The 17946-nt window shown below is 43.9% G+C and overlaps 1 protein-coding gene across 1 annotated transcript; it reads left to right on the top strand.

Annotated features, from left to right (window-relative positions):
• Positions 1–2038: 2038 nt before the first annotated feature.
• On the top strand, positions 2039–6069 carry LOC134346002 (G-protein coupled receptor 151-like). Its single transcript, XM_063047342.1, has one exon. It carries the CDS (start codon positions 2039–2041, stop codon positions 3218–3220), a length of 1182 nt encoding a protein of 393 aa, XP_062903412.1. The 3' UTR covers positions 3221–6069.
• The last annotated feature ends 11877 nt before the right edge of the window (positions 6070–17946 follow it).

Here is a 17946-nt window from a genome sequence, read left to right as displayed (position 1 = left end):
ATCATTTAAAGGAAATGCTTAAATTATCATCCATCTCTGAGAGAGATGTGTGTTCAAAGCTTTGACCAAGGTGCATGTCTAGCCTGAAACATCAGCATGCTACTGACAGGGGGATGCATTGCCAAGGCACAGTCTGCTGGAAGAACTCTGCATGTTGATCACGGTTGGTGAGAGGAGAAATATTGGGTAGAAATACTTCCTTTAATCCCATTGATGCTGCTCAGCTGGGTGCAGTCCTCCAGCAGATTATGTGTTGTTCCAGATTCACGAATCTACACTCATTTATTTTGTTATTGCCAAGCTATTGAAGTCTGGACAGAGATGCTAAACCAAGACAATTTCTGCCTGGTTCTGATCAGTAAGAAGAGTAGAGAAATGTCTCATATCTCTCTCTAAATAACCCACTTGATCTGTCTATCTATCTATCTATAGGTATGAGACATTACTCTACTTATAGATAGATATATATATAGAAAGATCTATCTATCTATCTATATATCTATCTATCTACCTATCTATCTGTCTGTCTATCCATCTACTTGTATGTCTGTCTGTTTATTTGTTTCTTTGTTTATAGATACAGTGCAGAACAGGACTTTCCAGCCCAATGATCTGCACTGCCCAACAACCCACCTATTTAACACTAGCCTAGTCACAGGACAATTTACAATGACTAATTAACCTGCTAACCATTATGTCTCTGGACGGGGAGGAAACCAGAACACCCAGAGGAAACCCACATGGTTCATGGGGAGAACATACAAACTCCATACAGATGCCACAGGAATTGAACTCCAAATTCCATAACACTCAGAGCTGCAATACCATCACTATGCTACTGTTTTGCTCTAACCAGGATATTATACGAATTAGAGTTCTAGCTGGTTGGTTCTCTGGAGCACCATAGGCTGAGTCAAGATCTAATACAATTATGTAAAATTATTAAAAATATAATTTGATACAGTCTTTTCCTCCCAAGGTAGAAATATCAACACCACAAGATATAACTATAAGAATAGGGGCGAAAGTTTAAGGGAGGTGTGCAGGGTAAGTTTCTTTACACGCAGAGTCATAGGTGTCTGGAATATACATCCAGGGATGCTGTTGGAAACGGATGTGATAGTGATAGACAGTCAGGTGAACAGGCAGAGGATGGAGGGATAGGGATCATGTGCAGGCAGAAAGGTTTAATTTAATTTGGTATTACCATTAGCATAGACATTGTAGGCCAAAGGGCCCATCCCTGTGCCGCACTGTTCTATTTTTATAACTAGTGGCTACCAGCTGTTTGTGAGAGTTTGTTCTGTACAAATTGGCCGAATTTTCCACATTACCACAATAAATGGTCTTCAAGAAGTATAACATCGCTTTGAAAGGCCAGAAGATGTAAAGGGAGCTACATCAACACAAGCTTCTTCGCTGAGGAAATCCTATTCATGACAATTCAGGAGGCCACTCGTCCTGTTTGATCCGTGCCGACTCTGTGACTAACCCATTCGATCTTCCTTAGGCTGCTGCACGTCCCTTTAAGTACTTGTATGCTTGGATTGAGGAAACTCCTATTGTATCTGCTTACAGAGTCCTTTCGGTCCGCCATTTCTGGATCATAAAAGGAAAGAAACATAACTCTTTTCCACTTCCCGTAGGGCCCTCGCCGGTTCTCTCAAACGTGTGAGAAGCAGCGATTGATTTATAAATATGTTGGCTGGCGTGTTAAGTTAGGATACGACACTCTAATTGTCTGCGTCTTGAAACCAACATGCAGCGCGGAATGAGTTAATAATTCTCCAACCATTCCGAGCGTTTGAGTCCGCCAGTGGGGCTGCGGTGGGTGAATTAGTTAGAAATCGCACTTGCAGGCACCGGGCGGAGAGCTTCTGGGTGACGTGCTTGCTTTGACGTGTTTTTTTTCCGCTAAGCATCTCCAGCACTTTCTTTAAGACACCCCCGTCCACCCCGTCGCCTCCTTGCGCTGGCGGCGTTGGATTCAGTCTCCTCAGCACGGTGCCCGCGAAACAGCTCTGCCAATTTCAGCACCATGAACAGCTCCGCCGACCTGTTGGAATACGCGGGAGGGTTCCAGGCGCTCAAGGAAGCGGAGCTCAGAGTCGCCCTGCCCGTCGTGCTGGGAGTCATCTGCTTGGTGGGCTTGGCTGGCAACACCATGGTTGTCGCCGTCTTGATGCACGACTTCAGGCAAGCCAAGAGCTCAGTGGCCAACGGTCTGATCGTTCTGCTGAGCGCCACCGACCTCCTGATCCTGCTTTTCTGCGCGCCGCTCCGAGCAGTCACCTACTCCCGACCCAGCTGGTCCTTCGGCTGGCTCCTATGCAAGTCTTCCGACTACTTTCTTCAGGCGTGCCTGTCGGCAAAAAGTTTCACCCTGGCCGCGGTGGGACACGCCCGCTATCAACACGTCGCCAAGCCCAAGAACTACATTGACTTCAAATGCCGGCGCTTGGTTGCATTAACCTGTTCCATTTGGTCTCTGTCTTGCCTCCTACCCATCCCTCATTGGCTGTTTGCCGACCTCAGACGCCGAGGAGCCGAGATCTCATGCGTGTTGGAGATCCCAGCCCACGCTTGGCATTTCATGACTGCTTTCGGAGTGGCTTACCCTCTCGCCGTCTATCTCATGCCCGTCAGCTTCGCCATGGCTTGCCTGGTTAGGGCACTGGTGAAGAGCAAGCCTGGGAGAAACAGGACCCCAAACCGCAGGTATGAGATCCGCAGGGTAACCGTCATGTTGCTGGTCCTAAGCGGGGCTTTCGCTGTCATGCGGCTCCCGGAGTGGGTGGCGTGGACCTGGAGCAGACACCGGGGCTCGTTCAGCCCGGGTCCCCCCACCGCCTTGATGTTGTTGGCTCAAGTCCTCACCCTGGCCAACTGCACGGTTAATCCCTTGGTTCTTCTCGCTGCTTCCGAGGACTTCAAGGACGGCGTGCGGAGCGCCTGGGCCGTGGCCACTCGGAGGGGAGCGGGCGGGCAAGCGCGGACCTCCACCTTTGCCCAGAAGGTATGCGCCACCATCCCGCACTCAGGCGCCGCCAGTTCCCTCTGCGCCCTGCCTACCATCTCCGCCCGAGAAGATGTGCCCATCTGCCGGGACCTGGCCCAAAACATCCCTCCCGACGTCCAGCACTTTTGGCAACATAGGAAGAACGAGGCACCAGTGGACGACAACGACCCTGTCCCTTGGGAAAGTCAAGAACAGGCTTAAAAAACTGCGTTGAAAGGGCTGGACTCCAACAATGGCTGGCTTTTTTGTTAGCTTACTCTCTCTTAAACCCATTCCAAGAGTTGCAAATTTTGTTGTGACGTGAAATGTATTACCGAGTATCAGCGGGTATTGGGACTTTACAAATGAGCAACGACAATTGGGCTTGAAAGGCATGCCTGTGACCTGTATCCTGCTTCGCCGATACCACACTCCTCCCACAGACTTTGTTGAGTGACCTTTTGGGGCTTTTATTTTGTTGTGAGCGATTCCGACTTTCTTCAAGAGTGACCCTGCGCCAGACGTGGCCGCCAGCAGGGGATGTGATGGCAATCAGTGTGCGCCGAATGGCCACTTCGCACCTGGAGGTTCCTAGGAAGTGACCCAGTGTGGTTTGGGGATAGGAAGCAAATTAGGCGACCGGGTCTTGGCGGGAATATGGCGGAATTCGAACGTGGGGTGAGAATGTAACTCGCAAAACGAAAAGTGTGGAGTTGCATTCAGTGCGTACCGAAACAATCCATAAAACCATAAAACATAGGAACAGGATTAGGCTATTCAGCCCGTCGAGTCAGCTTCACCATTCCAGCCCCTTCTCCTGTCTTCTCCCCGTAACCTTCGATGACCATACAATCAAGAACCTATCAACCTCGCCTTAACTATACCCAATGAATTGGACCTCACAGCCATCCGTGGCAATCAATTCCACCGATTTACCACTCTCTGGCTAAAGAAATTCCTCCTTATCTATGTTCCATAGCAACATCGTTGTGTTCTGATGCTATATTCTAGACTCCTCCACTACAAGAAATATCCTCTCCACGTCCCTCTCCACCTTCACAAATCTTCGATCCCAGAGGAATAGTTCCAATGTCCGCTCCGCGCCTTGCTAACTGTACTGAGAATGGGTGGCTCTTGCACTGTTAAGCCCAGGGGTTAAATTCCATCTCCTTGTGAGTTGGAAGGGAGAAGGAAAGGCTTGCTTTTCTGTGGTACTTTTGGAGTCACAAGAGGGTTTACAGCCAAACGGCAAGTTACACCGAGTGGCGCTGTCGCTGGTAGAACCGCTCCCTCACAGCTCGAGAGACGCGGGTTCAATCCCGACCTCGGGTGCGGTCCGTGTGGAGTTTGCATGCTCCTTCTGGGTGTTCTGAGCTCTTCCTAGGTTAACAGACGACTGTAAATTGCTTCTTGTGTGCAGTAAAGTGGTAGATTGTGGAAATGGCTGATGGGCACGTGGGGAGAATGGTAAGATATAAGTGTAAATTGTGGTTTTGAGGGTCAGCACAAATTTGGTGGGCTGAAGGGCCTGTTTTCCTGATGTATCGCTCTATAATTTTAACTTCTGGAGAGTGAATGCTGACGTAGTGTTGGAAATACAGCAGCCATTTCTCATTCATAAATAGCAAGGAGGTAATGGTCAAGAACAGCACCAATAGAATGGGCCAAATGGCCTCCTTTCAAGTTATTATTAACTATTATCTAAACTATTTTAGTGATGCTGTCTGAGGGATGAATATTAACTAGGTCACTCAAGTAAACCTAATTTTTTTTTCATTGAGTAATAGAGATATATTGTGTAAACAGGCCCTTTGGCCCATTAAGTCTGTACCTGCCATTTACACCAATCCTATAGCAATCTCATTTCTTCTCCCCACATTCTCAGCAACTCTCTCCAGGTTCTATCACTCATTTACTAAATAATAATGGTCCAGGGAGTATGTAAAATAGAGACCCTGGAATACAAATACTGTATAAGGAGACTTCCATATAAGTGCTGACACGTGTAGGCAGGGTGGTAGAGAAGACATTTGGCATGTCTGCCTTCATCAATTGGGACAGTGAGTACAAGCATCCTGATGAATGGTCTCAATTCAAAATGTCGACTCTTCATTCCTTTCCATCGATGCTGCCTATCTCCAGCTTTTGTGTGTGTTGCTCTGGATTTCAGCATCTGCACAATCGCTTGCGTTTATAAGTGTAGGGACACCTCATGCTACAGCTGAACAAGATCTTGCCCAGCCTGTAGTTGGAGTATTGTGCGCATTTCTCGTCACCACACTAAAGGAAGGATGTGATTATGCTGGAGAGGGTTCAGAAAAAAGATTCACAAGGATGTTTCTGGGACTGGAGGGCTGGAGTTATGAGGAGAGAGAGAGAGAGGCTGTGACTGTTTCCCCCGCAGAGAAGGAGATTGAGAGGTGATGTAAAACAGCTCCATGATATATAATTATGAGGGACATAGGCAAGAGGAATCATGAAGTCTTGTTCCCAAGGTGGAGAGATGTACACCAGAGGTGTATGGATTAGTAAGGGTTAGTGTGTTGTGAACACGTTGGAAGCATGGCAACACTTGGGGGCTGCCCACAGCTCATCCTCAGACAGCATTTGTCATTGACACAATGGCACATTTCACTGTATGTTTCAGTGTACGGGTGACAAATAGAGCTTGATAGCTTGGGCCTAAGGGGAGAGGAAGGAGGTGTAAAGGAAATCGGGTATTGAGAGAAGCTGACACTGTTTCCCCTGGAGTGATGGAGGTTGACAGGTTAGCTGATGGAGGTTCATAAACTCATGAAAGGAATAAATAAGGTATGTGGAATGAGCTGCCAGAGGAGTGTTGAGGTAGGAACAGGAACAATTGGAAAGTTGTTCTTGAGGCACCGGACTGGTACTTGATCAAGTGAGGCATCAGAGGGATATGGAGTTAATGAAGGCAAGTAGGGTAGGGTAGCCATGGTAGTGTAATGGTTAGCACGGGGCTATCACACCTCAGGGCATTGGAGTTTGGAGTTCAATTCCAATGTCATTTGTCTGGAGTTTGTATGTTTTCTCCGTTGATTTTCTCCAGATGCTCCAGTTTTTCCCACAGTCCAAAGCTGTACCAGTTAGTAGGTTAACTGGTCATTGTAAGTTGTTGCATGATTAGGCAAGGGTTAAATCGTGATTGCTGCCAGTGTGTTCGAAGGGCCAGAAGTGCCCATTCCATGCTGTACCTCTAAATAAATATGATGGTTGGCATAGATGCACTGGCCTGTATCTGTCCTGAGCAACTCTCTGAGGCTACGATACGAGAAATTTACAGCATCCAATTAACTGCAAAACTGAACGTCTCTGGGATGTAGAGGGAATTAGGAGCACCCAGAGGAAACTTTCAGAGACACAGAGAGAATGTGCAAACTCCATACTGAAAGCCCTGGAAGTGAGTATTGAACCTGAGTCTCCGATGCTTTGAGGAAATGGTTCTACTAGCTGCTCCAATGTGCTACTCAAAGTTGTGCCCTGGAATCTTTTATCTCCACCTGGGACGGCAAAGAGCTGGCAAGCTTTTGAAATCTCTCCAGACAGTAGCACATGGAACCTGAAAAATCACCAGCTCAAGTCTCAGCTGTGAGATTCAAACCCTCAGCACCTTGAAGCAGGGGTTGAGCATCAAACCAGATGAGGCAGACCAGGCAGTAATGTGAAAGGGGATGATAGAATTTTGCAGTATTGAATGCTTCTCTGCTGGTTCCACCACTGACCAATGTGAAGAGTCTTTCTCATTGCCTTCAGTGGTTGGAGCTCTGGGTTCTTGAGCTGGAAAGTCATGTTACAACTGTGCAAGATGCTGATGAGCCCATATTTGGAGCATTGTCTGAGTTCTAGTTGCTTCAGTATGGAAAGGATAACATAAGACCATTAGCCATTAGAGCATAATTAGGCCATTCAGCCCATCTAGTCTTCTCCACAGTTTCATCATTGTTGATTTATTATCCATCTCAACCCCATTCTCCTGTCTTCTTCCCATAAACTTTGATGCCCCGACTAATCAAGAACCTATCAACCTCTGCTTTAAATATGCCCAATGACTTGGGCTCCTCAGCCGTCTGTGGCAATGAATTCCACAGATTCACCACCCTCTGGTTAAAGAAATTCCTCCTCATCTCTGTTGTAAGGGGTTATCCTTTTATTCAGAGGCTATGCCCCCGGTCCAAGACTCTCCTACTATTGGATCAATCCTCACCACGTCCTGTCTATCCAGGGGTTTTAAAATTCTATGTTTCAATAAGATTCCCCTTCTAAACACCAGTGGGTACAGGTCAGAGCCATTAAACGCTCCTTAACATTAACCCTTTCATTCCCAGGATAATTCTCGTGAATCTCCATTGGACTGTCACCAATGCCAGCACATCTATTCTGAGATAAAAAGATGAAAGCCTGAAATGTTTAAGGGGAAGATGAGGGCTAACTACTTTACTCGGAGTGTGGTGAGAGTGTGGACTGAGTGGAAGTGGTAGATGCAGTGTCTATCTCAACACTTAAGAGGCATTTGGATAGGTACATGGATGGGAGGGGTATGGTCCGGGTGTAGGTTGATGGGACTGGGCCGATTAATGGTTTGACATGGACCTAATGGGCCAAAGGGCCTTTTTCCGAGCTATGGTGTTTTATGAGGAACCTAAAATATCACTAAGCTTGGAAAGGTGCAGAATTGATGCACAAGAATGTTATTGGGTTTGGAGGGCTTAAGCTATAAGGAGAGATTGGATAGACTGGGTCTGTTTTCAATGGAGGTTGAGAGGGGTGACCTTACAGAAGTTTATAAACTTGTGAGGGACAGAGATCAGAGAACTGGTCACAGTCTTTGTTCCCAGGGTAGAAGAGTCTAAAGTTGGATGGTATAGGTTTGCGAAAGGGGAAATATTTAGGGGGGACCTGAAGGGCAACCTATTCACACAGAGCACTGTTGGTATCAGGAATGAGCTGCCAGAGTAAGTGGTAGAGACAACTACAATGCTTAAAATGCATTTGAATTGGATAAATTCAGTGGGGCACGAGCCAAGTGCCAGCAAATGGGACTAACTCAGGTAGGCTACATGGGTGAGTTGGGCAGAAGGTTCCTTTGCATAACTCTATGTCTCTAAGATCCTTGTTTTTAAACTTTGACTAACTTCTGCAGTCCTTCAGTTAACATCCTTACACATTACTGGCTAAGTCTATAACTCTCTGCTGCCTCTTGTAATCTGTGCATCGGAGTCTCCATACCAGGCTGTCTCGCAACCTGGAATGAAATGCAAGCATTGGATTGGTTACTATAATCTTTCAGAATGATCACAAAACCTTGATTTGCTGATGTCATTCAGGGAAAGAAATCTGCTGCCCTTCTCTGGTATGGTCTTTCCATGAAACAGACTCTATGGAAAATTGGCTAACATTTAACATCCCCAGCAGGGAGTTTGGTAGAATCATAGACTCATACAGCATGGAGACAGTCTCTTTGGACCAAATGGATCATGCTGACCAAGACTCCTATCTAAGATAGTCCCATTTAGCCCATATCCTTTGAAGCCAGAGTCTTCCACCCTGGGGTCCACGGACTGCTTGCTTAATGGCATTCACCCATGGCATAAAGAAGATTGGGAACCCCTGCTTTAAACCTTTCCTACCTCTCCAAATGTCAATGCATCTTTTATAGGACCTGCCTTAACCACTTTCTTTGGTAGCCTGTTCCATCTCCCCACCACTCTCTGTATGAAAAAGTTGCCCTTCAGGCCCATTTAAAAATTTCCCCTCTCATATTAAACCTACACCCTCCAGTTTATCACTTCTCTTCCCCGGGAAAAAAGATGTGTGCCTTCACCATATCTGTGTTCCCCCATGATCTCATACACCTCTGTAAAGTCAGCCCCACAGTTTCCTCCTTTCCAAGGAACAAAATCCAAGTCTGCTTAACCTTTCCCTTTAACTCAAACCTTCAAGTCCTGGAAACAGGGTGATTAGGGCTAACATTGAAATTCTACCTTTACTGGTGATGCCCACCATCCCATGTTTGAATAATTAACAAAAAGTTAAAAGAGGAAACATATAGAGAAACGTTTGATCCAATTGGTCCGGCAACACCCCGTTGCACTTCTTCACAGTAACAAGCTCAATTATTTCTATTATTCCAGCACTAAAAGAACAGCTGAAGTTCATATACATTCTGATCTTAAGTGACAATTTTCTCAATCACAAGTCAACAATCAGAAAGGACCTCTGTTCATCATCTTGTGTAAGAAAGAATTTACAAAGATGTTGCTGGAACTTGAGGACCTGGTCCTAGGCTGATCCACCACAGGAAACATCCTCTCCACATCCATTCTATAAAGGCCTTTCAATATTCACTAGGTTTCAAAGAGATACTCCTATCTTTCAGTGAGGTGAAAATTATAAGAAATTTGGATAAGTACATGAATGGAGGGGTATGAAGGGCTATATTCCGAGTGTAGGTTGATAGGACTAGGCAGAGTAATAATTCGGCACAGACTAGAAGGGCTGAAAGGCCTGTTTCTGTGCTGTAGCAGTCTATGACTCTACAAGGTTGACAACTGTAAGACTGTCAAGCATTTATTCCATTTGCAATCATTTCAGCCACGTCAGGCAAATGCCGAGGTTTGTTTGATTGTTCACCGCAGCCCTATGACAGTGTTCCCACCTGCTGTGTCATACAGACGTGATGTAAAACAAAGGCTTGCATTTAGACACTCAGTAACCACTTTACTAGGTACCTCCTGTACATAATGAATGACCACTGAGTGTATGCAAGTGGTCTTCTGCTGTTGCAGCCCATCTGCTTCAAGGTTTGACAAGTTGTGTATTCAGAGATGCTCTTCTGCACACCACTGTTGAAAGGTGTGGTTAGTTAAGTTACCATCACCTTCCTGTCAGGTTGAACCAGTATGGCCATTCTCCTCTGACCCCTATCACTAAGAAAGCATTTTTTCCCCTATAGAACTGCCACTCACTAGATTTTTTTTTTGTTTATTGCACCATTCTTTGTAAATTCTATACACAGATATGTGTGAAAATTCCAGGAAATCAGCAGTTCCTGATTTTCTCAAACCACCCCATCTGGCATCAACAATCATTCCACAGTCAAAGTCACTGCGATCACACTTCTTTCCATTCTGATGCTTGGTTTGAGCCACTGAACCTCTTGACCATATCTGCATGCTTTTATGCATTGAGTTAATGGCACATAATTGGCTGATTAGCTACTTGCATTAACAAACAGGTATACAGATGTACCTAATAAACTGGCCACTGAGCGTGGATGCATTGGTAAGTGATTGCTAAGGAACACTTCTTTACAAAACCAAGGTATTTTAAGGTTTTAAGAAGAGAAGGTAAAAATGAGGTGCTCAGAACCAGTATTGAATGTCACCCAAATTAATTAGAAGCTCCCCTGGTTTCCCCTAGTTGTATTTATTGTACTGAAAACCTGTTTGACCTTTCATTTCAATCAGATGTGAATTTCAGTTTAAGGCTGTAAGTCAATCACTAGCTATTTCCTTACAGAGTAATGAAAAATGAAGGGATATTCATCGCAGAATTCTTGATACGCTTAATAGTGGCTTGTCATTTTTTTTTTCATTACTGAGATACAGCATGGAATTGGCCCTTCCAGTCCTTCGAGCCACACTGCCCAGCAATCCCCAGATTTAACCCCAGCCTAGTCATCAGGCAATTTACCATGACCAATTAACCTACCAACCGGTATGCCTTAGGACTGTGGGAGAAACCGGAGCACATGGAGGAAACCTATGCAGTCGCAGAGGGAATGTTCAAACTCTTTACAACCGTGCCAGAATTGAACTCCTAATGCTGAGTCCCCAAGCTGTAATAGTGTCATGCTAACCGCTACACTACCATGTCAGCATTGTATCATGACAAAAACCCTTCCCTAATGCCAACAAAACCGAAGAATTGGACATTGACTTCAGCAAAGAGAGCAGTGGAGGGAACTGACCTGTGCTGTAACGTGCATGCTAGCCTCTACGCTATCATGCTGCCCGGAAAATTGATCATCTTCTTTTCAAATCATGCTTTCACCCTTTCTTAACTCTATAATCTCATCCCTTTTTCTCACCAATTCTTGTCTCTTCCTCATCTCGTTCTATCGCTCCACTCTTAGTAGCCAAGTCCTCAGTCTCTGGACTTGCCTTTCTTGCCCTCTCATGTAATGTTGAAAAGTGAAACACTGCATATATCTGATGCGAAAACAGATATTTATGGTAGATCCACTAAATCAGACAATTCCTTTCTGCTGAGCTTTGGTCTGAAATGTAAACTAATTCCCTTCCTGCAGACAGTGTCCAACTTGCCAAGTTTTACCATCATTTTCTTTCAATCCTGATGAAGGGTCTTGGTCCAAAACATCAACTACTTCCTTCCCTCCTTGGGTGTGAGCAAAGATATCAGTAAGGTTGAAAAAAGTACAAAGAAAATTTACAAGGATGTTGCTGGGACATGAGGAGCTGAGTTACAGGGAAAGGTTCAGTAGGTTTGGAATTTATTCCCTAGAGTGTGGGAGAATGAGGGAGATTTGATAGAGGTACACAACATTTTGAGAGGTCCAGATGGGGCAAATGCAAGAAGGCTTTGTTCACTGAGGTTAGGTGACACTAGAACTAGAGGTCATGGCTTAAAAGTGAAAGGTGAAATGTTTAAGGGGAGCATGAGGGGGAACTTCTTCACTCAGGGGGTGGTGAGTGTGTGGAGTGAGCTGCAAGCAGAAGCAGTGGATTTAAGTTGAATTTCAACATTTAAAAGACATTTGGATAGGTATGTGGATGGGAGGTGTTCGGAGGCAGGTTGATGGGACTAGGCTGAATAATAGTTTGTCATGGACTAGTTGGGCATGCTTCCATGCTGTAGAGTTCTACGACTTTATGATTGATCTACAACTTCTAAGAAAAGTATCATGCTAGTGCCTGGCATGACTGAGAATTCCGTGTGGGAAATCAGAAGTATTCCTTAAGTGGCCACGTGAGTGATTCCATCGACTTGGATTATCAGAGCCTTCCTTTAGCTGTAGCCTCCTGCATTCTTTCTGAGGAGCCAGCCCAACTATAGAGAAAAAAATAAATTTGATATTATGTATTCATGAAGTGGCTGGTGGAACTTTAATCCTTATCTAACCTAATCCATACTATGTCTGGGGCTTCTTGGGAGAATGTAGAGTGTGTCTTACTTTCTATCTAGCCTGTGATGTACCTGAGTTGTGAGTGTTTGATGTTTATACTTGATGATAAAATATTTCGTTCTCTGGCGTTGAGGTCCCCATCTCAGCAATCAAAGCAATCATCGCTCATAAATGACCCATTTGGCTTGTAGTGCCTCATTAACTATAATTTAAGACTTTCCTGTTATCTCCAAATATAATAAAAAATTTATCTTACAGTTCTAAAATAAAGCTTTGTAGAAATAAAGCAAAGAGTACACATTCTGTAATATTTAGTTGCAGAACTTATGTGGCAGGAAATGGATACGTACATTCTGCCTCTGTGTGAGTATGTGTGTTAAAATGATTTTGTACACTCCTTTACGCATCAAAAGAATTTCCATGGTTATATCTGATTAATTAATTCCATCCAACAGTGTAATTGCTGTATTCCACATTTAATGATTAATAAATAGTTTGTAAATGTTTACAGATCTCCTCAAGTGTCTTGTTGCAGAATAAACTGAGCACAGGAACGCTTACTGCCTCCGTGGTAGATGTGGCTTAACTCTGACGGTGAGAAATGCCTTGATCCATCAGAAATGGAAGCCTCTCTGTTTTCTACCTCTGAGCATTGACTAGTGGGGAGCAGCAATGAGCTGGGGGGACATTTAAAGAAAGATGAGGGAGCTGCTTATGCTAGGATTTGGAGCAAAACACAAGACCTCAGAGGAACTCAGCAGGGCAGGCAACAACAAGGAGGGAAATGGACAGTCAATATCTTGGGTCAAGACCCTTCATCTGAACTGTTCAGGTGGACCTAAAGCAATAACTTCCACATCCCTCAACATTAAAAGGGCCCTGATAGAACTGGGGTGAAAATAACAGTGAAAAACTACACAAAGGTAAGGTGCTTAGTTACCCCAAACACCTTGGGCATTATAATTGATTTATTATCGTCACATGTACCAAGATACAGTGAAAAGCTTGTCTTGCATATTGTTCATACAGATTAAATCATTACACAGCACATTGAAGTAGAACCAGATAAAACAATAACAATGCAGAATAAAGTATAACAGCTATCGGAAAAATGCTGTGTAGGTAAGCAATGAAATGCAAGATCATAATAAGGTAGATTTTGAGACCAAAAGTTCATCTTATCATACATGATGCCCATTTAAGATTCTGATAACATTGAGGAAGAAGTTGTCCTTCAGCCTGGTGGTACATGCTTTCAGGCCTTTGTGTCTTCTGCCCAGTGGGAGAGGGGAGAAGCGAGAATGTCTGAGGTGTCTGGGGGCCTTTGATTATGCTGGTTGCTTTACTGAGGCAATAGGAAGCGAAAACAGTATCCATAGAGGGGAGGCTATGTGATGTGCTGAGCTGTGTCCATAACTGTAAAGTTTCTTGCAGTCATGTGCAGAATAGTTGCTATACCAGTCCATTATACACTAAGACAGATTGTGCTCCATGGTGCATCAATATAAATTGGTAAGAGTCGACGGGACTTAATGAATTTCTTTAGCCTCCTGAGGAAGTAGAGGCATTGGTGAACTTTCTTGGCTGTAATCTCTATGTGTTTGGATCAGGACAGACTATGTGTGATATTCACTTTGAGGAGCTTGGAGATCTCAACTCTCTCAAACTCAACACTGTTGATGTGGACAGGAGCATGTGCACTGCCTTCCCCCTTTCTGAAGTCAAGGGAGTCAACGACAAACTCTTTTGGTTTGTTGACACTGGGAGAAACGCCATGACACCGTGTCACTAAGCTCGCCGTCTCTTTCCTGTATCCTGACTGATCATTATTTGGGATGTAGCCCACTACGGTGGTGCCATCTGCGAACCTGTGGAGAGAGTTAGAGCAGAATCTGGCCCAACAGTCATGAGTGTATGGGGAGCAGAGAAGGGGGCTGAGGATGCAACCTGATGGGTAGGAGCACAGCTATTTATTATTGAGATAAGGAGATGTTGCTCCCTTCAGAGAATTGACAATCTTTGGAATCCTGTACTCCAGTTGCTCAGTTGTTGAATATATTTAAGAGTGATTGATTTTTGGATGCCAAAGAGAATCAGGGGACATAAGGAGTAGGCTGGATAAGGCACAGGTTGAGCTGTGATCTTAGTGAATGCTCCAGGGTAATGAGGGCATACAGTATTTCTTATGCTCCTATTTTGTTGCTGTTGTCTAGTGGGAACAGATGAAAGGAAAACAAATCAGCCATGTTGGAATGGCAGAGAGACTCGCTAGGCCTATGGTTTTTGAGAGAACGTAATGACAAAGACAGCCCGGGGTACCAGGAATGAGTCAGTAGGGTTTTCAATCCCACTCTGTCTGGTCCTTTTTTCCCAGCACTACAGCTCCCAGCAGGGCCTCTGCTCTCCTGAAATCCAATCTCTCATGAGTCTGGTTGTAACTGCTCTGCGGTTGATGAGCATGTCGGACACCCAAACCCCAGGACCCCGTCCCTACAACTCCGACTCTCAGCCTCTTTTCAGAATCAGATTCATTTATTATCACTCACCTATGTGGCGAAAGTTGTTATTTTGCAGCGGCAGTGCAGAGCATTACATTAAAATTGCAACAAGTTACAAATATATAAATAAAAAAGCTGCCTGGGATCAAACTCCCATCACTGCCTGTAAGGAGTCTGTACGTTCTCCCCGTGACGGCGTGGGTTTCCTCTGGGTGCTCTGGTTTCCTCCCACAGACCAAAGACATATGGGTTAGTGGGTTAGTTGGTTATAATTGGTGGCATGGGCTTGTTCAAAGTTCAAAATAAATTTATTATCAAAGTACATGTATGTCACTATATACAACCCTGAGATTCATTTTCTTGTGGGCATTCTCAATAAATACAAGAAACACAATAGAATCGATGAAAGACCACACCCGACTGGATAGATAAATAATCAAAGTGCAAAAAACTACAGATTGTGTAAATACAAAAGGGAATTAACAAATAAATAAACAAACAAACAAACAAACAAACAAGCAAGCAAGCAATAAATATCAAGAACATGAGATGGAGAGTTCCTGAAAATGAATCCATTTCAATGGGAACAGTTCAGTGATGGGGTGAGTGAAGTTGACTGAAATGGTTGAAGAGCCTGATGGTTGAAGAGCCTGATGTTGAGGAACTGATCCTGAACCTGGTGGTGTGGGTCCGGAGGCTCCTGTAACTTCTGTGGCTGAAAGGGCTCGTTACCTTGCTGTATCTCCAAGTACATATATAAACAGACAAACAAATAAATAATAGGTAGATAGATTAGCACAAAAGAGGAATAAAGAGATAGTATTCATGGGTTCATGGAATGTTCAGAAATCTGATTTCAAAGAGGAAGAAGCTGTTTCTAAAGCATTGAGTGTGGGTCTTCAGGCTCCTGTGCCTCCTGCCCAATAGTAGTTACAAGAAGAAGGCATGATCAGAATAGTGAGAGTCGTTAATGATGGAAGCCTCCTTCTTGGGCACACTGCTATCAGGATGATGTCTGAGAGCTCTCTCAGCAAATAGAATTGCTGCCACTTGACTGCCAGATGTTCCAGGTTGAGGGTATTGTGTATTCAATATTTCAGTATAATTTGAGTAATATTGAAAATATACAGAATTGTTTGATTAAGCATTCTTAATTGTTCACATTGCAGGTTATATGTAAAAAATACATGAATGGCACACATTATCGCTCCACCATGTCCTATGTGCATGTCTCACTAAAGCAAAAACAAATCTAAGACATTCACTCTGGGCTCCCTGATTTTGCTTTCAATAAGTTTTTATGTTACGGAGCTACAAAACAAAACAGTGGCGACCAAAGAAACACGAGACGAGTACCTACCAGTTAAAGCGCAATAAACGTTCAAGTTTAAAAAGAGTGCAGCGAGAAATTATTGAGTGAAAAAGCAGTTCAACACATGCTTCTCTGGGAAGGGGCAGACACGGTCGAGTCAAAAAAACTTCAGAAAATGGACAAATTCTCGGGTTCATATGCAGTGAATTCTGTGTTAATAATCATAAATTATAAAAAGGAGAAATGGCTGGCTACATCAGAAATATAGGCACATTTGATTCAACAAGAAATAATTGGACTATGTATACTGAATGAATTGAGCAGAATTTGTAACAAACAAAATAGCCAACGAGAAGCAAGTGTCAGTTTTGCTGAGTGCATTGGGTGGAAGAGCACACAGTTTACTTAGGAGTTTGACAGCTCCAACCAAAGCAGCCTAAATGAGCTTTCCTGATATTGTGAAAGTAATGCAGGAACATTTAGAACCAAAACCTTTGTTGATTATAGAAAGCTTTAAGTTTCATAAGAGGAATCAAAAGGAAGTGGAACCTATTTCAGGGTACGTGGCTGAATTGAAGAAGTTGACTGAGTATTGTCAGATCAATGATGGACTTAATGATACACTGAGAGATTGTGGAAGAAAGCATTCAAAAAGGCTCCTATCTGAAGCATAACATGTTTAAAAGAGCAGTTGAAATCACTGTTTCAATGGAAACCCCAGATAGAGACACAACTGATTTTCAGTCAGGAATGAATGAATGTGAACAAAATTGCAACGTCTAAACAGAAATGGGCCTGATCATCATGGCAGCAGAAAATATATCAAAGTTAGACACAGACAAAGGGCATGTCGGGCAGACAAAATTAAATGGACTGCATCAAGAGGACAAAAAGAGGAAATGAGAAGTTGCAGTTTCAAAAACAGCACTAATTTGCACGCTATTGATGAAAGATCTGATAATGATGAGAGTGACACTGGACTGAATAGCCCTAAGAGTTACTATGTGAAAACTATCAGTAGACATGCAATATGGTTTACAAAAGAAATAAATGGCAAATTAATTAAAATGGAATTGGACTCTGGCTCGGCTGATTCAGTCATTCTACAAAGTGAGTTTGGACAGCATTTCAAAGGTACTGAACTGAAGTCTGCAGATATCCAACAAAGAACTCACATAAATTCATAGAGTCATAAAAAAACTACATGCCAGAAACAGACCCTTCCGCCCATCAAGATGGTGCAGAACAATATAAGCTCCCTACTCACATTGACCTGCACCAGGACCATAGCCCTCCATAGCCCTACTGTCTATGTGTCTATCTAACCTTCTCTTAAATGTTGAAATCGAGCTTGCATGCTCCGCTTGTGCTTTCAGCTCATCCCACACTCTTACAGCCCTTTGAATGAAGACATTTTCCATTTTGTTCCCCTTAAACATTTCACCCTTCACCCTTAACCCATGACCTCAGTGAAAATGCCTGCTTGCATTTAGCCTATCTTACCTACTGCATATTACTCCTCTGGTGTTCAGGGCAGCAATGAAGGTCCTCCTTCTCTGGCAGAGCTCACAGCTTCCTTCATTGTGCCAGTAGCTTCCTGCTGCTTTTCAGTGCTGTCAGTCATACAAGTCTGGGAGGAGACTCAGGAATACCATTACACTCAGATGTAGAAGGATTCTTCACTACTGTTTCCATAAAAAATTTGTTTTACTGGTCATGGTTGTTAGCTCTGAGTAGAAGCCCCTGGACCTGGAGGACTGGTGGACCACTCAGTCTAAGCCTCAACCCTTTGATCTGTTTAGCATGGATGAACTTACCAAGAGCCAAAGCATAAAACCCTGATTCCAACCAGTGTAACTCTGCAGGTTACTGAGGAATGCAAGCCTGCAAACAAGGTTGTGGTCCTCTAGGTGGATTTACCCTATCTATACCCCTCATAATTTTGTATACCTCTGTCAAATCTCCTCTCAAT

This window comes from Mobula hypostoma, chromosome 4 (genome assembly GCF_963921235.1).
Source record: "Mobula hypostoma chromosome 4, sMobHyp1.1, whole genome shotgun sequence".
In the NCBI taxonomy this organism is placed as follows: domain Eukaryota; kingdom Metazoa; phylum Chordata; class Chondrichthyes; order Myliobatiformes; family Myliobatidae; genus Mobula; species Mobula hypostoma.
The sequence above is the reverse complement of the archived record's forward strand: the minus strand, read 5'-3'. Positions and strand labels throughout refer to the sequence as shown.